Below are 26,197 nucleotides of genomic sequence, written 5' to 3'. Positions count from 1 at the left end.
CACTACTGCGCCGCTTCAAAGCCATATATTTGACCGTTGACCTTGAAGGAAACACTGACCTTGACCTTTCACCACTCAAAATGTGCAGCTACATGAGATATACGTATGCATGTCAAATATCAAGTTGCTATCTTCAATATTGCAAAAGTTATGGGCAATGTTAAAGGGATCTTTTCACGCTTTGGTAAATTGACAAAATTGAAAAAAGTTGTTTCAGATTCGTAAGTTTTCGTTTTAGTTATGATATTTGTGAGGAAACAGTAATACTGAACATTAACCATGCTCTAATATAGCCATTATATGCATCTTTTGACGATTTTAAAACCTAAAAATTATAAAGCGTTGCAACGCGAAACGATTGAATAATTTGGAGAGTTCTGTTTTTGTCGTTAAATTTTGTGAAACTACGAAGATTGCTTATATGAGGTATAAAATACTCAAGAATGTGTAATCGGCGGAATAGCTCAGTAGGCTAAAGCGTTTTTACTTCAGGACTCTGGCAGGACTCCAGGGGTCACTGGTTCGAAACCTGCTCCGGGCAATGTTCTTTTCCTTTTTTTAATTTTTTTCTTGTTTTTTTACTGGAGCTTTTACGATCCAATGTTTACATTTATCAATATAAAGCATTAAATGAATAAGTTAAAAAAATGCCAAAATCTGTGAAAAGGCCCCTTTAAAGTTTTGGGACGGACGGAGAGACTGACTGACTGACTGACAGTTCAAAGTACTGCTATATGCCACCCTCCCGGGAGCATAAAAACAACCAAAGTAATACAATTTATCAAAAACGCAAAACATACAAGGGATATTAAATATTTATAAACTTACCATTTGTGTTGTTCAATTGTGTATAGTAAATCCTTGTTGATGGCATTTTCTTCATTTTCTTTAATACACAACTATACATACACTCCAATTGTTCGTTGGCTATAAATCAGCTAATGTTCAGGTCTTGGTTTCATTGTCATTATAAAACAAAAGGAAAAAATGCTGCATTGAATAGCTTTAGCTTTATGGCTGGTCTCGAGACATGTCTTTGTGTCAGTGCAGACTTCATTTTGTATTTGTAGCACCTTGAATCTTACTTTTCTGTAATGAAGTATGAAATACATGAAATCATATTAGACTTTTTTGTTCTCAAACAATTATTATAAGTTATATAAAGTATGAATAATATCAAGAAGGAACATTATGCAAAACTGTTCAGGGCTCGATGTTCAACTGATAACTAACTTGACTTGCCAGGCAAGTACTTTGAAAATCTACTAGCCCGGAACTACCTGACCAGACGACTAGGTTTTTAAATAACTTGCCGCCACCCAAACGTAATAGGATAACCATTAATGTTGAGCCCTGCTGAAGTTGAGAAAATATAGAGTTCAGATAAAAAAACTTGTAAAAAAGCCATATATTGTTCGTTGATCATTGGCATATATCAGACGGGGTAGTCACGTGACAGACAATATGGCGACGTCCATGCCGAGGCAGGTGTTTTTCGTCGTTTGGTACCCTTTATTACTTGTATTATTATTTTTTATTCCGCTCACTTTCCAGCCATATTAGGAAGAAAGTTACTGGATTTTATTTCATAGTAATATTCGCTCTATATCTCGACTTTACTTGATGCAAAATTTCTAAGCGGATGACCTAATTAGGGCTCCACTAAGAAAATTTGCGGAGAGTAAAGTCGAGACATAAAGCTAGTTCTTCTTGAATACTCTGAGCTTTTATGAGTACATACGTACCAGGAGGGTCAATAGCTGGGAGTTGGATTATTGCAACTAGATATAAATCGAATTCAAATACGAAATAAACGTCTTCGTTTGTTGTTTTGTTTGTTATTTCTTTGTTATTAGATACTACTTCTACTAATAATAATAATAACACATTAATTTAAGTTGCTTTATGTTCTGAATATGAACATAAAACTTGTGCATAAGTTAATATAAGTCTAATATTAAAGAGGTCTGTTGAGACTTGTTGTTTTTTTTTTTCGCATGTCTGAGTTTTGACTGAAATACAAAATATGTAGTTTAGTATCGGACACTTTAAATTTCTTCAAATACGCAATTATTTTTCCGATATTCTCCATATAACTATTAATATTATCTCCTTTAACATTAAAACAATATCTTAATGCATGTACAATCGTATCGCCGTTTAGCAATGACAATCACTGAACGAACCTTAGCATTCAAATTGCACGCTTTGTAGAAACAATCATGTGCTTATCGTCATAAGCTGTGTGTGCAACATCGTTGGTTTTGTGTTGACATAAATGATGTTGATTTTTTTACTGTACAAATGTATTATTCAAAGTGAGTGACTAGGTGTCACTAAATGCGTGTTACTGGGGATGTACAAGTCTGTAACTGGACGGTTTATAATGTGTTTCATTGTCAATTGTCCGACTTTTAAAGTCGTCCGACTTTCACGGATTTAACTACGACAATAAAATCATGAATCGCGAAAACATATTTCAGGATAAACTACTATGCCGCAACAATAAGATTTTTTAACTATGTGACTCAAGACAAATGATCACGAACATGAAGTTTATAACGAAATGGATGGTTCGTGTGCAGCATTGCATATATCATGTATAATCCTACTTGTATCGTGTTAAATAAACACACAGTATCGTTTTGGGATCTTAGGTGTTAATACAAAACAAGAGGGCCAAGATGGCCCTAGTTCGCTCACCTGAGAGGAGTCGGTTCATTCAATATTTACCAAATGTCAAACTTGACCTAGATATTGTCCAGACAACATCCTGGTCAAGTTTCATCATTTATTCATCTGCGAGTCATGATCAATGTACCTATAAAGTTTCATGATCCTACGCGTAAGCATTCTTGAGTTTTTCTAAGTTGAGTCACCGTGACCTTGACAGCCATTGTGTGAATACGTTTTTTGGCACCTTGACCTTTGACCTAGTGACCTGATAATCAATTGGGGTCATCAGCGAGTCATGATCAATGTATCTATTAAGTTTCATGAACCTAGCCTTAGAGTTCTTGAGTTATCATCCAAAAACCATTTTACTATTTCAGGTCACCGTGACCTTGACCTTTGAGCTAGTGACCTGAAAATCAATAGCGGTCATCTTCGAGTCATGATCAGTGTATCTATGAAGTTTAATGATCCTAGGCCTAAGCGTTCTTGAGTTATCATCCGGAAACCATTTTACTATTTCGGATCATCGTGACCTTGACCTTTGACCTAGTGACCTAAAAATCAATAGGGGTTATCTGCGAGTCATGATCAATGTATCTATGAAGTTTCATGATCCTAGGCATAAGCGTTCTTGAGTTATCATCCGGAAGCCATTTTACTGCTTTGGGTCACCGTGACCTTGACCTTTGACCTAGTGACCTGAAAATCAATGGGAGTCATTTGCGAGTCATGATCAATGTATCTATGAAGTTTCATGAATCTAGGCATAAGCGTTCTTGAGTTATCACCCGGAAACCATTTTACTAATTCGGGTCATCGTGACCTTGACCTTTGACCTAGTGACCTGAAAATTAATAGGGGTCATCTGCGAGTCATGATCAATGTACCTACGAAGTTTCATGATCCTTGGCATAAACGCTCTTGAGTTATCATCCGGAAACCATCTGGTGGACGGACGGACCGACATGAGCAAAACAATATACCCCCTCTTTTTCGAAAGGGGGGTGGGGCATAATGAGAAAACTGCCCCCCCCCCTCCCAGCAACCATGTTATTCAACTGACCGGAACCATTTTTGAACTCAACTCTCGTATCAAGGAAACAAATGTTCTGAGCAAATTTCATGAAAATTGGGCCAAAAATTTGACTTCTACTGTGTTCACATGTTTCCACTATATACATATAGAGAAAAATGCCCCGCCCACTGGCGGCCATGTTTTTTCACCGATCCCGACCATTTTCAAACTCTTCCGAGATATCAATAAAACCAATGTGTTGACCATCTTTCATGATGATTGGGCAAAAAATGTGACTTTAGAGTGTTTACAAGGTTTCTCTATAGCCAAATAGGGAAAACTGCCACTATATACATATAGAGAAAAATGCCCCGCCCACTGGCGGCCATGTTTTTTCACCGATCTCGACCATTTTCGAACTCGTCCGAGAAATCATTTGAACCAATGTTTTCACCAACTTTCATGATGATTGGGCAAAAATTGTGACTTCTAGAGTGTTTACAAGGTTTCTCTATAGCCAAATAAGGAAAACTGCCCCGCCCACTGGCGGCCAATTTTTTCAACGGTTCGGAACCACTTTTGAACTCAACCAAGATATCATTAAGACAAACATTTTGACAAAGTAACATGAAGATTTGGCATGAAATGTAACTTCTACAGTGTTTACAAGGTTTTTCTTTTTTTTGACCTAGTGAACTATTTTTTTTACCCGGCACAACCCAGTTTCGATTGGACGTACAGATTGACAAGCGCATTAATTTCTGCCTGCCACTACATTGAGACATAGAAATCGAATCTCATTGCACAATTAAAATGACAAGAAACACACAGACATTGTAAACATTTGACACTTTCATAAATAACTGAAGCTTCCACTTAATCAATATTTCTTTGCCCAACATTTGCTACAAGGTGGACAAGTCATAAGGGTAAAAAAGCCCCAAAAATTTGTAATAATTCGTACAAAACTAGGAACGTGAAATTGACAAGATATAAGACTAAGAGGAACAGGAAAGTGCAATTGGGTGATATAATAATTGACATTTGTATGATGCAATTCAACTCAAACGCGTGGAAATAAAAATTATAAAAAATGAAGACAGGAGTTATCCGTGTCGCATAATTTTTGTGAAAAGGACTGGTCACACAACTTTTCAAATTTCATTTTTAGCACTGCACAAATGGTAATCAAAGGTACGGGCACAAACATCCTGATTGGTCGATGTTTTGCACAGGAAACACTTTTAACTAAAACAAGTTCCACAGTGTCTTGCGTGCACTCTTTGGGAAAGAGCTTAAAAGTGTGGAACTTAAAAAAACCCATCATCTCATACAAAACAAATCATGACTTTTTTCCATTGACAAACATTTGTTTAAGCAATGTACATAAAAATATTGTAACGTAAATGCTGGGTAGAAGATGAGTACTGGTATACACCCAATGTACATGTTTAACTTCTTCAGATGCACCACCTGCCATTGAATTGTCAGAAACTTTGAAATCAGTATTTCAGAAAATAATAATGCTAACTATTACAATATATGTATTTTTGTATTCATTTTCGGTACACGATGATGGATAGAAACACAATTTTTAGTATCTTTTTATGTTTATTTACTGGGACTTAAATATTTAGGAAGGTTTAAGACCTTAGATTGAAACCATTGAACTCAAGAACCCATCTGATGCAGCAGGAAGTCCCATGATTCCCTCCACGACAGTCTCTGTACGTCTGCCGCAGTGAGGCTTACGTTGCCGTAGGTAGCGCAGCTAAGCTGAATGAACACCCACGTTGCCATGGCTACCAGCGCCACAAGGACTTCTTTTGTTACCATGTGAGAGGTGCTAAAACGGAAGGTCAATCGTTTCAAATTGAAATGGAGCCCAAATTTGTTACCATGGGAATAGTTGGAAACCGATCAGGCCATACAAGTAAGTTGTTGGTGCACATACATCTAAATAAGTCGCCATTTTTAAAACTAGAAATGTGCTTAAAGAACAAGTATGTCATAAACTGCTCTTTTGTCTAAAAACTCTACTTATATCGAAGACTCAAAAAAATCCAATTAGTGACTTGAGTAGCTTGCGGCTATTGTGGATACAAGTGGGGCTAACAGAAAAACTGAATGTTACTGATAGTAGGTATAAAATAAAGCATCTCAACCATTGAAACATTCTATTTCTTTCGTTCATTTTTTTGCATATGTGTTTGCCCAATAGCTTTCACTTTTTAACTTTTAAGATTACAGTCTTAGTTGTGATAAATTCAATTGATACTTTTAGTATTTAAATCTGTCAATGTAAACTGATAATTTAAAGCGGTTTTTCAAATCTTCATATAATGCTAATAAACCTATTTCCCCATAAACCTATGAATACATTTGAATACACACAGTTTTGATAATGGGAACACATAATTTGAATTAACATAAATTAACAGATTCTTACTATAACATGAGATTGAAAGCCACGCGGTGATAGGTTGAGAGTTTCTTGAATCGAGCTGATGAAGCATTACACTTTTTTAAAGGCAGTTTCTAAACAATGTATGCCTGTTCATAATAAATCATCAACTACATTTGGTTTGCCGAACGTATTATGTGGAATCTATTTGTATAAAATGGAATATAATATCGAAGGTTGAAAGAGCCCAGAAGCAAACAAGGAACCCGTAGACATTGACATTTTTCTAAGTGCAGATGCACTTGCCCAAACTGTGTCGAAGTTATGTTACAGAAAAGGTTTCGTCTGTTAACATACTCAATTTAATTTCTTGTCAAATACAAAATCCTGTAGAACAGGTTTCAAACCACAATGGTTTGCATTGGCCGTTCCAAGTTGGTGGCCACAATTGTGTTTGCTTATGTGTCTGTTGTGTATTTATCAATATTTGGGTCGTGTCTAGTAATTTTATTTAAGCAAACTGATTGGCAATAGGTTCTTCGCTACAAATAAAGGACCGCTTGCTACAACAAGGTTGATGCAGCTGAAATTTGGCATTTATTTAATTGCTGTACTGTCAGGCTACTGACATAAAACTATGTATGCAGATCAATAACCTCATAACGTCTTGTAAAAATGTTCCCTCATATCTCTATTAACATATTTGGGTTTGTTGCTTTGTTCCAATAACATAAATAATTGTTTCAACAATGAAAGAAATGTAAAAAAATTAACTTATAACACTTTCCTACATGGTCCTTTATTTGAACACTAAAAATTAAAAGGGCACTTGTTTGGATTGTTTTCTTGATAACCGTTCCTAAAAAAAGGACAACTTCACAAAATGTCTCGCCTTCTTAGTTCGCGTCATGCTCACCAATCTTGTTCATGAGTCTTTGCAAGTTTAAAGATATATAAGTTCATGTATTTGTTTGTTTCGTAATTTTAAAATTTAAATGATTTGTTTCATCATCATAACAAGCACATTATGCTGATAATGGGCGTGTAATATATCGATATCCTAACGCATGAGTGTATCAACAGAAACATATGCATTAACAGGATTTTCAGTTATACCATATAAAATACAAACCAAGCAGTGCGCGGTTCATAAGTTACACAATTCATAGTTGACATTTTACTACTAGTTGCATATATTACAGGTTAAACATAGTCTGATGTCAAAATGTATACAGCTGAATATTGCTAATTAACAATTTGGAAGAGGCATTATCATTATCATCATAAATACAACAACAGCTGTGTGATAATAATCTTTTTGTTTGTTTTATTTGTGCATACATGTCAAGCAATTTACAATTCAATGCAATCAAGGCAATAAGTAACATATAGATTGCATTATTATCATATTCAGAAACATGCATTACATGAGTGGTGCCATTTATCACAGATCCAAATAAGATTACGACATGATGTATACACAGGATAACCCGTAAAGCTTAGACATGTAAACATGAAAAAGCTTATTTCCAACGGGGTCCCTGGATTTAGTCGAACAGATCTTATACGTGACTATAAATATATTGTTTTTTTCAGTTCTTAATATATAATCGACATGATCCTACACATGATTTCTTCTACGAATGAAGTGAATCTTTCAAAAGTTGACATGATAATACACTTACACGAATAAAAAACATAAAAATAATGAATTACATAAAAATAAAACAAATCTAAAAGTAAAAATACATGGAATTCTCGTCTACCTTCATATCATTTAATAGATGTGTCTTAACAAGTTTCTTAAAAGTAAATTTCGATTCGATGGACTTTATATTATCGGGTAATGCATTCCAATCCGTAATACCATTGTAGTAAAATGAAGAACTAGTAAAGCCATCAACTTGAGGTACATAAAAATTAAATCGGGATCTATTCCCATACTGATGGACATCTGTACATTTGACAAAATTGTCTTTCATATAGCTTGGACATTTATTGTAGAAAATCTTATGGATGTGGTTAAGCTGAAGTTGCTTGCATCTTTGTTCAACGTTCAATAAACCAAGTTCTTCAAAATGCGATACAACAAGTGATGTCCTACAATGGGAATTGTTAATAAAACGAACCATTTTATTTTGGACTATTTGTAACTTGTGCTTAAGCTGTTTCGTGAGTCCACAATACCACGAAGAGGATACATAATCTAAATGACATTGTATTAAAGAATTACATAAGCTTTTTCTAAGACTTTTATTTAAAAAATCACGTTGTCTATATAAAAATTTAAGTCTAGAGTTAACCTTCTTGACGATATTATTTACAATAGAAGTACCGGACAAATCAGCATCTAGAATAGAACCAAGATATTTTACATACATCTGAGATTTTATAACATGATCATTACATTGTATATGAAAATTGTCAACCTCATTATCATAACCACTACAAATACCAGAATTATTATCATCTTCCAAATTATTATATTTAATATTGTTGTTGTTTTTAGTTGATATTATAAAATATAAATTCCTTAGTGCACTTTAAAAATTATCTTGATTAATCCTTGTCTCAAAGTAATAATCAAACCAGGGATTACCATGGCACTAAAGTAGCCTATGAAACAAGTTTGAGCTGAAAATTAATCACAATCATGGCAATGAACAATCCTGGCCAAAAGTATCACGGTTAACCATGGGAATGGACACCGGGCACTGACAGGGTCATAACACATGGCTGAACATTGATACAAACAGTCCTTTTAAGGTTACTCATGGTTTATCAAACATCGTTGACCATGTTGAAATATGGGTACTATGTTTCGACCGTGTTTAAATCACAGGGGTTATATACATTTTGGTGTATTGCTTATTTGCATCACCCCATTTAAAACACAAAAACACGTTGATAATCATTAATAAATATTTTAATCTATGTAACTAAATCACAAATAGACACAAACAATATTCTAGCTTTTTCATTTCCCCGAAGGGATACATAGTGTTACCCATGTGTACTTGCGTATGTGTCAATATATCTGTGTTTGTTTGAGACGTTTTGTGTCCGTGTCAAAACTTTCTCGATCATAAAAAAAATTCTAAATAAATTGGCACAAATGATTATAATATCAAGATGACATGTCGCTCTTTGCAAAAAGTTTCTAACTTGAAGTTAAAGGTCACAGTGGACACTTTTTATATTCCGTATATGTATATAGTGAACGTACATTCCCAGACCATTCGAATAATTTCTTGAACATCTTTGGTTTTTGCAACGAAATAGCACACATAATCATCACATGTAAACATGTCTCTCGGTTAATGGTTAAGTGACATATCAGTAGACATATTTTAAGTTTATGCATATTCCTTATTTGGATATATTTGAATTAGATATTAGTATCCGATCAATTACTAAATTTATTGTGACTGCTGGATACATTATTGATAAATTATCATACGAAGGAAACGTTTAAATTTATTTCGCAATAAAAATGTTGATTGAAGTCAACGTCACACTGCACTGTAGAGGTCTTGGTAAATTTATGTATCGCTTTAGGGACCGGTGATGTGCGTATTTTACCCATTTATCATGCATGACGGGATTTCCGTATTGATTGGCATTAAATATCTTCTTATTAAGACAGTGTGTTGCCCCTAGCCACTCTGTTGTCACTTAAAGGTCATGGTCCCCAAGTTCACTTTAGGATTGTTTATAGTCCTTATATGATTTTACTGATATAATATGTTCGTTAGACCTTCAAGTCTACTTTTTGTATTGTGCATGATGGGATTCCGCTCGCTTGAAGGTCCATGTAATTAATTGTGTAGTAGGCTATTTAACAGATGTACAAATGTGCTGTGTTAACTATACACATTATGTCTATCATATTATACTTTGTTAAGTGTCCAGTAACAGATATTGGGGTCATCCGCGTCCTTTGGACACATTTAACAGCTGGGTTTAAACGTCCCTAATTCTGGAGGGTAAGATTAAACATTACACTACTACTACTTATCATTTTCAAGCAGGCAGCTGTTTGTACCGGCAGCTTTGATGTACTGGCTTGACCCGAAACATTAATGTTAAAAATTAACATAAGTCAATAAACACATCAGCGAATACCCACTTTTAATCTCATACACATGTTATGATGACGCAACACATAACTTCAAAACTTTAAATGTTCCTTTATTTCGTCAATGTTTCCCGAATTTGCTATTTCTATATAATAAAAAACATTTGAGGATATTTGAGACAAGTGTTATTTGTGAAAATTTGTTCCTTTAAATGAACGTCTTATAATTGTAATATATGTTACTCCTAGCTATAAATGCACAGTTATATTCCCCAACCTGTAACCACATAAGTGGTTTGGATGAATATTAATAAGTTCTCGAATAAAATCTTAACTTCTCGGCACGATTAAATTTTCATTAGTAATATACTGTGTAATACCCCGCGCAAAAATGATAAGATATTGACGTGTTATGATTAACGATAGTTCTCTTATATAATCGCATTTATAGGTCAGCACTGAAGATATTGAGGGCTTATTTAGTAGTATTTAATTTAAGACTATTTAGTATTAATATTAACGTTGTCGGATGAACATTATGATACATTTACGTCAATGAGATACTATGAAAATTTAGCCCCGCCCCGTAATGTAAGACATGTCACTTTAAGGCGCTATTGTGACATTTCGCCTCACAATTAAATATTGGTATCTAAATACACAGACGTATGCGATAAAATGTCAGTAACGTGAATCTTTTTGCAAACCTTATTTGGTGATTGTAAGGCATTTGTACGCCACTATTTGTCTGGAGTTCCTTCCCCTTTCACTACGTAACAGGGTCAGGCAAATACCAATAATGGCGGCAGCCAGTGGACGGTTTAAGGTAAGGTTGATTCTTTGAATCAAATGATCATTTCTATATATTGAAAAAAATGAAGACAGTCATATATAACAAATACGTCAGTGTCTTCCATTTGTTGTGATCTGCCCGATTTCATGCAGAAAATACTACAAGAATACCTAGCCATATTTCGGATGAAACCAACAATTCGGATAATCCAATGTTTATAATGTCTGGAGGAATTATTTGCTTAAACTAAAGTTATTATTTAAATATTAAAGAAATTATTAATGCAAGCGTTTCCTGCAAATGACTTTTTACGTTTATTTCAGAGCACTTTAACAGAGTTTATAATATTATATTGTGTTTCTGCACACAAATATTGATGCTTTAAAGGGATCTTTTCACGCTTTGGTAAATTGACAAAATTGAAAAAAGTTGTTTCAGATTCGCAAATTTTCGTTTTAGTTATGATATTTGTGAGGAAACAGTAATACTGAACATTTACCATGGTCTAATATAGCCATTATATGCATCTTTTGACGATTTTAAAACCTAAAAATTATAAAGCGTTGCATTTGCAATGCGAAACGATTGAATAATTTGGAGAGTTCTGTTTTTGTCGTTAAATTTTGTGAAACTACGAAGATTGCTTATATAAGGTATAAAATACGTCTCATATGTGTAATCGGCGGAATAGCTCAGTAGGCTAAAGCGTTTTTACTTCAGGACTCTGGCAGGACTCCAGGGCTCACTGGTTCGAAACCTGGTCCGGGCAATGTTCTTTTCCTTTTTTTAATTTTATTCTTGATTTTTTACTGGAGCTTTTACGATCCAATGTTTACATTTATCGATATAAAGCATTTAATGAATAAGTTAAAAAATGCCAAAATCTGTGAAAAGGCCCCTTTAACATAAAATATTTAATCCACATGTAATGGAAAAATGGCCAGAAACATAAAAATATGCAGTCTTTGTGATACGCCTGTGTGGGAGTTATATGATATATGGTTTACCGTTATTTTTTTCAGCTCCTAGAACATAGTTATTGCCTAAAAGAAACACCTGAAAAAAAGCACGAACGAATTGCGTCTTTCTTTTCCAGTGACCATTCATACGCACCTGTGACAGCTAACACACCAGAAAAGAAACGAAAGCGTGATTTTTCCTCACCCACAGGAAAAACCCCTACACAGCCTTTAAAGGCTAAATTGGTGAAGGCGAGTTTAAGTAACACAAAATTGCATTCATATTATCATTGAGACACCCTTGATGCTTGCTTTGAAATTGATAGATGACACAGTGTCTTATCCTTTTCATGGTTTTAAAAGCTGTTCTGAGCTTATATTCAAATGTAATTGTAACCTTGTACCTATGTCCACCCAAATTTATTCCAGTTAAAAGAGCAAGATGTGAATTAATAATATTTACACTATAATTTAAATTCTCAATCTACTATGCAATAATTGTCAAACATGTGCCAATTTGTCTGTATGCTTATGTAGGAAGACAAAGCACGCAGGAACCTGGGCTGGACATCTGAGGAGAAGGCGTTCCTCATCAAACATGTTGAAGAAACACCAAGAGACCCCAGAACATCTCTAGTGGAGTATTGGAATGAGATTGCTGAAAAGATCAATGCCGCTTTCCCAGACAGTTCTAGGAATGGTGTGTAATAGTGTAAATCAAATAGGTTAATTATTCCAGTCAAACTGTCTCAGTGGTCGAGTGATTACAGTTGTTGACTGCTAATCATTGTTTTTTCATTGATGGATGGGTTACGGGTTCCAGCCCTGCTGCGACCGTACTCTTTACGTGAGACAGTAGGGCAGTTGCCGGTGGAAGTTGGTATCTTGTATTGGTTTCCACCAAGGAACAATGGTTAGTTGTACTTCCCACTTGTATAATTGAAAAAATGTTCAAAACAAGAACAAACATACAAATTGTCCAGTCACATGTTCACAACTGTGTTTGCTCACAATATGAATTCCTACAAACCACAAATTACATTTAAGACATTTTCAGAGAGAAGACTTAATGTATAGCAAAACCAGTATAATAACATTCATTAATAGATGAAACTACAGGATATATATATATATTATACTTGTACGTACTGTCAAGTTCGGATAATAATTATATGGTGACGCTCAAGAAAAGTCCACTACCCATGGGTAAATCCGTTATCCTTTTTAATGGCTCATTGGTTGATAATCTTTTATTTCATGCTTGCTTTAATACATTTTCACTATTACATTATCCAGTACTTGCAGTATACATTGTATTTATGTTTATAGGGAATTCCTGCAAGAGTGTGGCACAGCGCCTCCTTATAGCTCCAAATATATGTACTACAAGTCCTCTGGAAAATGCCACTAACCTGAACAATCTTACAGCAGATGTTGCCACACAAACAGATTTCATAGCTGGGTATGTTATACAGATTTATACGAATTCTATTAAAAAAAATGTATCATGTTATTTGTAACATATTTGGTGGATTAGCATATCCCTGTGGGGTGCTAAACATAAAAATTCAAGGTTTCAAAATTGATGATAAATTCATGCAGTTAATATTACAGCATAACATATACTGTTAAGCAAGTAACCAGTTTGTACTGGCATTTTATCATAATGGAAAGACAAGATTGTTGTGGTTTATTATATTTGACATGTTTCAACATGAATAACTGGTTGTTCAAATGTCGGGGGATCCTGTTGACCTTAGTTATAGTGTTTGCATGCCATGTAACATATTTGGTATTGAAAATCAAATTTTGTTACTAATAAGGTTTATCACAGAATCATGCACTGAAAATAAATGGTTTGTTTTCCTTCTTGTCTAAGTCATAAAAGCCTACTATTTATTTTTCATTCACAGGCCTGACCAAACAGAGGATGACAGGATTTTTCTTGCACCAAAAAGAGAATTACAGGTTGGGTTAAACATTTTCAGCAAAATATGAGACAATTTAAGCGAAAACATGTCTTATGGCCTTTGTGACCAGTGTAGGCCCAACCCAGTCCCCATACAATAGACCATTCGCCAGACGATAGATAACCACTCCTGTCATTCTTGTCGGAGCCAATTTTAACAAAAGGCTCTATTGAAATTACTTTTACACGCTTATATTTGTCAGAGATAACTGTCCTCTTTTATTGAACAATTGCAAATACTGATTGACACTGGAGATTAATAAATTTGGCATACACTGGTCTCTTGACAAACTTAGTCTATAATTGAAAGCCAAACAGTGTAGGTCCTGATCGCAGAGATATTTAAAAATGTCAAAGTGTTTGCATGACGGAGACGACGACCACAGGGCTATGACAATATATCAGTGTTCTTCGGATAGCCTTGCTTAAATGGATTATATGAAGTGAAGTTAAATATATTGAAAAATAATTGTTGATGTAAAGTTCTCAATGACTATAATTAATGGCGCTAAGCATTTATATTGAAAATGAATTAATATGATTAAAAATGAATTACTATGATTTATTTTCTATAGGAGGGTGCTAGTAGGTCAGCAGAGTTGATTCACCAGACAGCTTTGAAAAGATTGAGACAGTATGCCCCGCTTTCAAGAACAGAGAAAGCGTGCCTTATCGACCTGATATGTAAGTACAAATAACAAGCTTTCAAAGATATATGCAGTTTCAAAGTTAGTGTCAATAGCTTGGCTTGCAGGAGAATTTACAGGATTTTTTTTAAAGGTAACCTTAAAATGTCATTGTTATTCTGAAGCTTAGATAATAAGCAATTTACTTTGTTTGTTTGGAGTTTTAAGCCTTTTTTGTTTGTTTGTTTGGAGTAGAACCTGTCTGTGCTCTGGCAAAATATACAAAAAAAAGAAAGTATAATTGCAAGTAATTAGTTTTTTTCCTATATTTTTTTCAGATAATGCTACACCACAGCAGATGGCCAGAACAATGATGGGTATAACTTCACTTGGAGAAGAACTGAGAAATATAGTGTTATTTGATCTTGAGATGGAGGCACAAGAGTGTGCAAACAAGGGAAGTGCACTGTACTTGAAACACTTTGACAACTTAATCAAATTTAGATGGGAAAACATCATAAATGAAATGGTCAAAAAACAAAGTTTCCTTGCTCAGGTGCTCCTTACCATCACTTTACCTAGAAATAAGATAGGTGACAGTAAAAGGACCCAAGACCTCGTCCCAGTGTTGGGGACAGCGTATGCGATCCTGATGAAACAGAGATACTCTGCTCTGTCTGGTGTACAGAAGATGATCTCAGTAGCATTAGCAAATGAACAAACACACCAGAAGGTAAAGTTCATGTTTAGTTACACAGTTTCATGTTTGTTTCTGCCCTGTTAATTTCCTTTTGTTTATATTTATATGAGTACTGTTAGCTTTGATGTCTTGTCTGATTATTTATTATTAAAACTTAAAGGTTTAGGAAAGTAAACAGTATATATTACATGCTTGAGGAAAGTTAATTGTCCTAATCAGGATTATTTTTTGAACAACATTGAAGCTTAATTGTAAGGATTTAGGCCAATAATGTAGTAAGCTAGAAAATTCAAAAGAGAAATTAATAGGATTTGTTAAGTTTACAATGCACTAAATCAATTCACACGTATATTTGTGATTACCTCATGATTTTTTACAAGTATACATTAACATGAATATAAATTATAGACCATTGTATAATCTGTTATGTGCATTATTCATTAAAGATATTTTTAAACTTGTGACATTTAAAGAAGGCGCCGTTTTGAATATCAAAGATTTTAATTATGCCCCCCTTCGAAGAAGAGGGGTATATTGTTTTGCACATGTCGGTCAGTCAATCCGTCCACCAGATGGTTTCCGGATGATAACTCAAGAATGCTTAGGCCTAGGATCATGAAACTTCATAGGTACATTGATCATGACTGGCAGATGACCCCTATTGATTTTCAGGTCACTAGGTCAAAGGTCAAGGTTACAGTGACAAAAAACGCATTCACACAATGGCTGCCACTGCAACAGACAGCCCATATGAGGGCATGCATGTTTTACAAACAGACCTTGTTTCTGTACATTTTACCAGTAAACAATAAAGGAACTTGTCTTTTACATTGGTATCAGGCAATTTCATGCTGGTCTAATTTTTGTTAGCTCTACTGGCCATAGACCAGAAGAGCTTAATGGATGGCATGGTTTATGTCTGTCTGTCTGTGTTGCGTTAGACTTTTCTTGTTTATCCAATAAAGTCCACATTTTTCATCCGGTTAATGAGGACTCAAACCCTATTGAAAATGGGTTACATCAGAGTAAAAAGTCCAGAATTATCTCCCCTTGAATTTGAGAAAAATGTGAAATAAGGCTTGTTTACACAATTAAGTCCACAGTTTTCATCCAATCATTTCTCGACTTGCACAGTGTCTTTATCTGAATGATGAGTCAAACCCTATTGAAAATGAGCAATATCGGAGTTATAAGTCCAGAATTATCTCCCCTTAAATTTGAGAAAAAAATGAAAATCTTTAACATTTTGCCATAAATTTTGCAATATTGAAGATAGCAACTTCATATTTGGCATGCATGTGTATCTCATGGAGCTGCACATTTTGAGTGGTGAAAGGTCAAGGTCATCCTTCAAGGTCAAAGGTCAAAAAAAAATAAAATCAAAGCATAAGGAGACATAGTGTTTCCGACAAACACATTTCTTGTTTGTTTACATATAAAGTTCTATCCTTTTGAAACTTCAACAGATGTTTTATATCATCAAGGGCCAGAACCCCATTGAGAGTGAAGAAAATTTGTCCAACTTATTGTTGAAAAGGAGCCATTTGAAGTTTAAATTTTACGTTTCTTGTTTATGCGATGAATTTTCCATTTTGGGTCTGTTTGTTTAAAACTTACTCAGATTGTTCATACTATCAAGGGCTTGAGCCCTATTGATTCCAGCTAGTAGAGCGATTCAGGCCCTTATGGGCCTCTTGTTTTGTATTTGGGTTCCGATGAATGTGCAAATTGTTAAATTACCCATATGTATCTGCTAGGAATGGCCAGTTTGGGAAATAATGGAATTAAGAAAATGTGAAATAATTTTAGTATTTGAAAAAAGTTTTTTACAAAATTAAAGGCGCACATAATTTAATAAAAACACAGTAGCTCTGTTTTGGCATGTTAGCATTTTGTTCAGTTTATTTATATAGTTAATTGAAAGCTCGTTTCTGCTAAATTTTCTAGTTTTGATATTTATTGTTTGTGTTAATGTTTCCAAATGTTGTGTTACAGATTTCACTGTTCACTGTCTGTGAAAGATGGATAGAATCTTCGTCTGGAATTCAATACGGTAATGTCAATATGAAAAAGCTAGAAGCAGTCAGTTGTATCACTTTTATTGTGCAAAAACTGGCCTTGTTGCAATTTTTTTTACACTTATATTGGTGAAATAACTTAAAAAATAATAGCTTCTGTCATCAAGTTATAGCGTAATGACATGATAATTAATACTGAAATCAATAACTGTATAGCGGGTATTTTTAACCGGGGGGGGGGTAAATTTTGGCTGTTCAGAACGGTAGCATAAAAATAAAACACCGCCATATAAGACAATATATATTATAAAAAGTGATTTTGCTTATCAACACAAAAAATCATGAAATATTTGCGCCAAAATTAGACACCACCAATATGTCCTAAAAGAAAAATCGCCAAATTTTGGCACCACAGAAATAACCCGCTTTACAGTACTGTCAAACATTGATTTTGCAAATAAAGCATAAACATTTGGTCTGACCAAATATAGTTTTGTAAGTCTGAAAGAAAGTTTGTTGAATGAAATATTTCATTTACTAAGCTGTAAACATTTGTAAAATGTTCACATGTAATCTGTTGGATTCTTCAGGTCTATGATCAACTCCAACCATTGGGGATCACACTATGCCACCAGAGTATGCTGGACACGATGACCTCAATATCTGGGACATTCAATTCTAAATTGATAGACAGTTTGAAATCAGGAAAACGCTTTCGTTTAGTGGGGGACAACATAAACTTCAAGATGGGTGTTTCACAAGAGCGTAAAAGTGTGGGGAAAGTAGGTCATATTCAACACTGGTTTGGATCTGCAGCTATTGTCCAAAACGTCAACTTCCAGGCTATGGATAATGATATTCCACAGTGTGATCTCCGCCTTTTGCCTACAGAAACATTTATCATATGTGAGGAAGAATTGCAGGAAATTTCAAATAATTTCTCCGTTCTTTCTTCAAGAGTTCTCGTGGAATTTTTCCCATGGCTGAAGCCCTCCACTGCTTGTGTGAATGAAGCTATTGCTGTTGTCCCACAGGATCTGAAAAAAAAGAATACCATCATACCATTACCAATTATGCATAAAAATCAGTCTTCGAATTAGACTATAAGCCCGAAGCCCGAGTCGATTCTTGGGACGGTCGGTCGATAATAAATGCATTTTAAATAGCCCGATTGGTCGAATAAATATTTGAGCGTAAAATTGTCAACAAAGTGAAAAAAATACATCAACACCGGTCAGCCACTTTGTGTTAAAGATATAATCAATGGAAGAAGTCGGTACAAGTCGTTAGCCAATCAACACGTTTGTGTTCCACTCTTACATAGACTCCTGAGATGGACGATTTTATTGGCAGTTTTTGAATGGTTAGCGGATAGCGCGGACATGATCGGTAACTGACAAAAAATCATCGCTACTTTCCGAAAATCGTAAGAGTCAGCGAAAAGTTGCAACTGAAAAATTGATCGATTAGCAAAATAAAGCACTGCAGTTGCATATAGTTAAGCAATATGTTAACAAAATTATATATTTATTACGTATTTGCTAGGTAAGTGGTTTTCATTTTCTGGAATCTAACGATATGCACATTTTATTTTATGTGCAAAACACATACATTTTTTCGGAACGTCGTGTTCGGATACAGTATTTTTGTCGACTTTAATTTATTTTCGACGTTCTTTATGAACATTTCTATAGTATGACGAATACACATGCGGTGATACGAATGGTATGATTTATAAAATTTCGCATTGTATTCACCAGAAATTGCAACTAGAAAGACTTAAAAAGTACAATTAGTTAGGGCTCGGGGCGCTTACAAAACTCTGAAAGTTTTTTTTTATGATTAAGGACAAATGTCCTGAAAAAAATGACCATTTAGGACACCTGTCCTGAGGAAATTGTGACCAATGATACAATCTGAAACACTGAGATATGGAGATGTCCGCGGAGCATGTCTTTGCTGTTGTTATCAAAAATGAATAATACATGTTGTACTCATTAGAAGTATTTTTTTCTGATTGGAAAAGGATATTTTTGTTGTTCCTGGCCAAAAGTCATAACTTTTATGTTAACCTTTTCGGGCTATTGAAAATGTTTTCGGGCTATTATTTTTTTTTATCTGATTAGCCCGAAGGGCTATTGGTCTAAAATATTTAGCGTGAAGACTGATAAAAATGAACAAAAATATGCTGATGTTGTTGATATTTTAGACTCTTACCAGCAAACCTGTGAAACTGTTCATTTAGAGTCTGGTCAAGTTCTTGAACCAGTACATGTAGGGGGAGACCAGCTCACGAGAGAACGATTTTCTGGGGCAAAAAGGTTGCGGGCAGCTGCTCTGACAGAAAAGGAACGGCTTCAAGCTCTTAATCCTATAACTTTTGAGCTGTTTCATCTGCAGATGGCAGTGTTAACAATGTTTTATCAAATTTTGTATGATGAAACTCACACAGACATTTTCACCCTTCATAGCCAGAAAGTTCGCCTATTACGAAAAGAAGCTAATGGACTTGATGTGAAAAACCACTTTGACAGCTGTAAAGAACTAGCCATTTCTGTCATAAAAGCTTTTTTAGTTCAAGCCACTTTATAACATTACAACTTGCAAAACATAAATTCTAATCCCGAGAACATTCCTAATTTTGAGCAAATGCAAGATGACGAGAAAAAAGAATGGATGATTTCTTTTATTACACCCATAGTTAATGAGATCATGTCAGTGAGCAAGAAGGTTGTTAATGGTACATTTGTTGAGGAAGCAAATCCAGATATGGTCAACAATTACAGTAAGGTCTTGGTTGAGCTTGGACTGGTTTTTCTAGAGCTATGTGACATTGTCAAGTCTCCAAATAGAGACAGATTGATAACATGTTTGAAATACCTTATGCTGATATTGAAGGGCCACAACTCAAAGTCAAAATATGCCCTTGAAATTTTAAGATTTTTGTGTCAACAGTATGCACTTTTAAGTAAAAAGCAGTCCCATGCTGCTGTGTATGTTCTGTTTGTCAATACTGGCAAAACTATAATTCCAGCTGATCTCCAAATGGAACACCTGGTTCGTATTACTAAAACACATATACGTGCAATGTGTTCTAATGTTACTGACCAATCTTTGATTAAAAGAAGTAGTGCATTCTTTGGAATTAATGAGATTAGTGAAGCTTTTGAGAAAGAGTCATCAGTAATTAAGCGAGCACAAAAGCACAAAAGGATTTCATCAGTTGAAGATGAGAACAAGATCATTAGTGATTTGAAAAATGTAAAACTGTTTACAAATTTCCCCGGAAGGCTGACTGAGTCTTTGAATAAACAAACAAAGAACCCAATCTCCAAGCTGTCAATGGTAGACTTACACAAGTGGATACAAAAGTACCTAACAAAATTTTTCTTTGAGGTTTAAAGTAGCTGGTTTGCAAAAGTGAAAATTACACTTATCTGGAAATGCTCATTTAACACAGTTTAATATGCAATTAATGCTCAGTTTTAAGAATTGTTTACTGTCCAAAAGCTAAATATTTGCATAAATGTTTATAAATTTTGACAATGAATCATGTTTTCAACAAATCTTTATTGCCACCAGTAGTTATATTATAATGATGTGCTTTTAGTGGAGCAAAAACATTTAGGTATTTTGATAGTGATTATCATCTCTAATTCCACAAGATATTGTTGTCTGTTTCATGGAGCTTTTTAACCAGATTTTTGAAGAAAGTGGTTATTATATTGGGGAATGGCAGCCGGGCTTTGTTTAAAGTGAAATAAGTGCTTAGCAGTAAGAAAAAATTTCAAACGTATTTAGATCAAACTTTGTATGCATGTTTGCAGCCACAATGGAAACCCATTTCTCAAGGGCAAGTACCATAAAATTGTGCTTGTCATAATTATGCCCCTTTTTTGAAATACAATTTCCATTGTTGTTTAACTTTTTCATTCTGGTCCATCCCTCAAAAACATCAAAGATATTTACTTAAAACTTGGTATGCATGCTTACTATCAAAAGGTGAACCCATTTTGATAAGGCTGGTAACACTAAAATTTCTGCTATTGTTAAATGTTTTAGGCTAAAGCCAATTCGCAATAAAATTACCTGAAATTGAAAGCTGAGAAAATTCCCATTCCAAACTCATATCAGGCTTACATATATTGCAGCATATGGTAGGTCTGTCAAACAAGTTCTCTCTTGCACTTGTCATTATTTTTACAATACTCTTTCATATTTGCCTGCATTTGTTTAAAAGCAAGGTCGTTGCCATTGTAGAACATGATAGCCAGGGCTTGGGAATCTGCTCTTCCAGCTCTTCCAATCTCTTGAACGTAGGCTGAAATGTTTGTTAGCATTTTACAATTTATCATTCATTGCATGTGAAAAAAAAGGCCATCTGAAAGAATATGTGTCAGTGTGGTTCAAGTAACATGAATGAAAATAGAATATGTATGTAAGGATTATTGTTTTTTATTTCAAGTCCATAAGTAATGATACTTGAAAGTGTTTAAAGCTGTCTACAATTGTGTTTTAAATTTTAGGACATTGTTTGCTTATTTACTGTGGGAAGTGTTTTAGTATTTCCAAACTATGTGACAGGAATCCATTTGAATTTCTGTTGTTTTTTTCTGAAATTAACTAAAATACTGTTGTAACATGATTTTGTTTTTTAAATTCAATAAACAGATGTAAGGTAGAACTAGGCAGGAAAAAAAATGGCTAGGTAGGGTTACCCGAACCACATTTATTTTTGGCATAATACTGGTTATCATTATTTTGATGGCAAGTGACTGGATTTCCTTTGTTACATGTAAGAGTTGTCTGTCGTCTGTCAACTATTGGATTATTTATTTTAGACAAAATAGTAAGAAAATATTGTGTATGCAAAACAGTACACATTTTTGCTCCTTGTCAGAGTACTTCTCTTTAAAATATCTAGATCAAGTTTAGATATTGGTCAGTTGTCATCAAAAACTGGGTAAATTAGACACTTGACATATTGTCATATGATATTGTCAGTCGTATGCTTCTATAAAATATCTTGCCTGGATATGTATTTACATGTATTACAAAAATACAAACAATACATAAAATTGAACCTCAAGATTGTATGTTTTTCTTAGTAATTCATTAAGATGAATTATACAGACTTCAATTTTTTGCGGTAACAGTCATAAGTGATTGCATGGTACTTTTTTAAATAAGATAAAAAAAGTCAAAAGAGTAAAGGTTGTGTTATGGCAAAAACTTGTGTTTTCACTGTAACAGTGTAAATGATTGAGAATCTTACTCTCTAGTGTTGAAGGTGGCCCTGCATGTATCACACGCTGAACATGTCTTAAATCTGCCCCCATACCTAGTGCCACAGATGCAAATACAAGCCTTATGCAACATTCACTAGGTGGCCTCTGGAGATCAGCAAGGATCATGGCTTTGAGCTAAAAATTTCACAAATAGAGCTATTTCTTTCAAAAACCTGCCACGTGTCTTTTGAAACCAGTGTAACCCAGATCATCCTGCCGCAACCATGCATACTGATCAGGTCTTTTAGTGCCTTGCCTTAACATTGTAGGCCCAGGTAAGCACACACATTTGCATGCATGCTGATCTTTGCCTACACTGGTCAAAAGGATGGTTTTTGCATGACACAACTCAAACAAGGTTTCGAAATGTCCTAGAAATGAAGGTTGTCTTGTTTGAACAAATTAGACATTTTTGCAATTCGTTACAAACTAAAATGTTTTCTTTTTAATGAAAGAATTTTAAAAATACTTTAAAAAAGAATGGAGGATTTTAAATCAACTAAAAACAATTTATGTGTGTTGCCTGGTAATTTACCCACACCTAAAGCATTATCTTTTGTATATGTGCTGAAGACATACTAACCTTTCCCTTACTGTCTTCCATAGAAGAGTGGAACATAACCACCCTGGCATGCTCTGGTTGCTGCTCGCCATCATAAAACTGGTCCCCCAGTATCTCTCTGGCCAGTTCATATCCGTAGCCGATCCATTGTATTGATTTACAGTAGACAATTGTGAGGGGGAAATCCTTCCCTTTATTTTTCAGTTCATTCAATATTTTTTCAAATATGAAGTCATAGGGTGAGGTAGAAGTGTTCCCTTTAGATGTTGCACTGGGCCTTTTCAAGACAGCAAGAACAATATTTGGCTTAGTTGGAGCAGCACAAACAGTTGCCCAGTTTTTCATGAGTAAATTTTTCATTATTTCCTTTTGGCCTACACAAGTAACTGTGGCAGTTAAAGCTAACACCTGACAACAGAAGACAGATCTTAAATTACCAAGCCTTTTAAAGTCTGGTCTGAAGTCATCTCCCCACTTTAAAATGCAATGGGCTTCATCTACAACTAGGAATATCTGTTTCATTTTAAAGTCCTCATTCCTAAACATTTCCATGATTTTTTTGTTATATAAAATGTCTTCTGGATGGCAGAAAATGTACTTAACTGATCCTTTTTTAATACCAGTCAGGTCACTCTTACTTGTAAGACACATTGATTTAGTACCAAGCTTTTGTGCTTCCTGTGCCATGATAACATTCAATGGTTCAATTATCACTACCAAACAGTTTGGATCAATAAAAGGAAGAAGCTCAAATATCAAGGATTTTCCATATCCTGTTGGAAGAGAGCATAAACAGTCCTTTCCAGATAGCAACACATCTAAAGCCTTTTCCTGCAGAGGTTTAAGTTTAAGAATTTCAGTATTGTGTGTTTGATTGTAATTTTGCAAAGCTTGGGAATATTTTGTGTCCTGAAAAATAAAAATAAAACAGCCATTTGTTAGGCCTAAAAATAAATGGTATGTTTTAGGTAACCTGACCTACTTAATATTTAATGGAAACAAAGTGTAATTTGTAAGGACTTAAAGGAGGATGTCTATTATAAATATATTTCAATATAACAATAAAATAAGTAGACCTGATAGCCAACATATACCCTACTTATTTGATATTGGCATGCTACCTGAACCAAACCATTTGAAATAACTGGTCTCAAAGGCTTTAGCTCGATCTAGCTTAATACGGCTAATTATACCACAACAAACATTAATTAATGATTTCACAATACTTGATAATAATTTTTTTCTAAAACATGTCCAGGCTTTCTAGTCCCCCTCCATGTTCTTTATTATTTTGGATAGCAACATTATCAGGTCCATATAAATATTTATAAAACATGGAGTATTATCTGCTCTTAGGCAGGGGTATCATTGGATTCCATCCAACTCATTGTGGCTAGATTTTGGACATACTCACTCAAAGTGAATAAGCATTATATTAAGCACAGATCCGAGGGGACTGAAGTTGCATATGCCCCCATAATTCCTCAACAATCAAAGTTGACTCTGCAAAAACCAGTGTGGATAAATCTTGCTCACCTTGTTGCTTAATAATACATTAACCGGAGCAATGTGAAAGTGATATTATGGGCATCTAACAGGTTATAGGTGTCTATCGCAACCATTTATTTTTAGTGTTTTTAATTCATATACACTTATATTTGTTAATGCAGCATCAACATACTAAAACAATTCCAGAAAGAGAAAAATAATGAAATGTAGTTTTCATGCAGATTTGTGCATACGACACAAAGACACAATTTTGTTCAATAGTGAAAAATGCCTATAATATCACTAATGATTCCAAATTGTAAGAGAAGATATAGTGAATCGAAAACCATCAAGCACGTGTTTTTAAGTACATAAGCATTGTATCCTTTTGATAAAAACAAGTTAATTAAATTGAAAAGTTTAATGAGAACATTTGGTTTAACATATTTTAATTTGCGGACACGCTTCAAAACATCTCCATAAAATGATGGATGGGAAATTCCATTATTTAAATGCCATTTTAAAGAAACATTATTCAATTTCAAAGTTAAAGTCGTCCTGTTTGTCGTATAAACTAGTTTTGATCAAATTATTATTAATAGTTAAATGTAAGTCTAAATGCGCATTGTCTGTATTGGATAGACACGATCTATTTAAGACTAGTTCTTTTGGGTAGATTTTGTGAATATATTGTTCAAATAATGGATTATCTAAATTAAGTATGTCATCAATGTACCTACTAGTAAGGTTAAAACAATGAATCAGATCTACTTGCTTAGTTTTAGATAATTCTAACATAAATTCGCTTTCATAACAATATAAAAAAAGGTCAGCTATAAGTGGCGCACAATTAGTACCCATAGGAACGCCAATAATTTGTTTAACCCTTTCAGTGCTGGAACAGAATTTTAAAGGCCTTTGCAAACAGTTTGGATCCAGATGAGACGCCACAGAACGTGGCGTCTCATCAGGATCCAAACTGTTTGCTATTCTGATAGTATTCTTTGAAAAAAAATGAAGAAATTCAGCAGACAACATTTAAGCAGACCACACATTTCCCAGCATGCAAAGGGTTAAATATTATACCATTAAATTCAACAAACAAGTTATCCAGAAGAAAAGTAAGTGCTGCACAAAAGTCAAGACCAGTCCAAATGATGTAATTATCTAATATCTGATTAGTAGAAAAGCTGTTTTTCAGCATTTTCTTCCTGCACCATTTAGTGCAATAATCCTGTAAGGATGTTACGATGTACAAGTCATCATTTAGAAAATGTCCGAAATCGCAACGTAAACGTGAACGTCCGAATTTATGGTCATTACTCAAAGCGTGATTTCTCTATCAAATTTGATAAAACATTCACAATAAATACAGATAACGTATATATTGGTTTATTCCTGATTTATTTAAACAATTACCCGAACATGATCGTTTATTTTGTAAAATTTGCTCACATTTGATAATCCACAGGCAGACGCCATGTTTGAAGTTTACCTGACCTTCTTTTTCCGCAGTAAAAGAAGCAGGGTACCAGAATACGCCACTATACACTTGATATTTATTTGGGTCAAAGTAAGGGAATAAGTACATTTTGTTAGCCTTAATTATTTTTTAATAGAA

At 34.4% G+C, this 26,197-nt stretch overlaps 2 protein-coding genes across 3 annotated transcripts; one reads left to right on the top strand and one right to left on the bottom strand.

Annotated features, from left to right (window-relative positions):
• Positions 1–10,922: 10,922 nt before the first annotated feature.
• Positions 10,923–19,452, top strand: LOC127880853 (uncharacterized). Of its 2 annotated transcripts, XM_052428302.1 has the most exons (9): positions 10,923–10,999; positions 11,989–12,177; positions 12,463–12,625; positions 13,255–13,387; positions 13,839–13,893; positions 14,470–14,578; positions 14,859–15,253; positions 17,216–17,273; positions 17,829–17,966. In XM_052428302.1, the coding sequence occupies exons 1-9, from the start codon at positions 10,973–10,975 to the stop codon at positions 17,834–17,836; spliced, it is 1,137 nt and encodes a 378-aa protein (XP_052284262.1). In that variant the 5' UTR covers positions 10,923–10,972; the 3' UTR covers positions 17,837–17,966. The 2 variants fall into 2 exon arrangements, with proteins under 2 accessions (XP_052284262.1, XP_052284261.1); XM_052428301.1 differs by lacking the exons at positions 10,923–10,999; positions 11,989–12,177; positions 12,463–12,625; positions 17,216–17,273 and adding an exon at positions 12,655–12,838 and having other exon boundaries at positions 17,829–19,452.
• LOC127880854 (ATP-dependent DNA helicase RecQ-like) lies at positions 17,304–26,085 on the bottom strand. Its single transcript, XM_052428303.1, has 5 exons — positions 26,032–26,085; positions 23,110–23,997; positions 22,514–22,661; positions 21,328–21,559; positions 17,304–18,275 (listed from the first exon to the last, which is right to left on the bottom strand). Exons 1-4 carry the CDS (start codon positions 26,056–26,058, stop codon positions 21,405–21,407), a joined length of 1,218 nt encoding a protein of 405 aa, XP_052284263.1. The 5' UTR covers positions 26,059–26,085; the 3' UTR covers positions 17,304–18,275; positions 21,328–21,404.
• Positions 26,086–26,197: the final 112 nt, after the last annotated feature.

Source organism: Dreissena polymorpha, chromosome 5 (assembly GCF_020536995.1).
Source record: "Dreissena polymorpha isolate Duluth1 chromosome 5, UMN_Dpol_1.0, whole genome shotgun sequence".
Lineage (NCBI taxonomy): Eukaryota > Metazoa > Mollusca > Bivalvia > Myida > Dreissenidae > Dreissena > Dreissena polymorpha.
Note: the sequence above shows the minus strand (reverse complement) of the source record. Positions and strands in the feature narration are given on the sequence as shown.

Bases quoted from the DNA above. Each gene is read 5' to 3' on its own strand.
- LOC127880853 (XM_052428301.1), top strand. From the start codon at position 12,727: ATGGATGGGTTACGGGTTCCAGCCCTGCTGCGACCGTACTCTTTACGT. The intron at 13,894-14,469 runs GTTGGGTTAAAC...TATTTTCTATAG, and splicing joins CACCAAAAAGAGAATTACAG to GAGGGTGCTAGTAGGTCAGC. The intron at 15,254-17,828 runs GTAAAGTTCATG...TGGATTCTTCAG, and splicing joins ATGAACAAACACACCAGAAG to GTCTATGATCAACTCCAACC.
- LOC127880854 (XM_052428303.1), bottom strand. From the start codon at position 26,058: ATGGCGTCTGCCTGTGGATTATCAAAT. The intron at 23,998-26,031 runs GTGAGCAAATTT...TTTATTTTTCAG, and splicing joins CTGCCTGTGGATTATCAAAT to GACACAAAATATTCCCAAGC. The intron at 22,662-23,109 runs GTTAGTATGTCT...TGAAATTTTTAG, and splicing joins TGGAAGACAGTAAGGGAAAG to CTCAAAGCCATGATCCTTGC.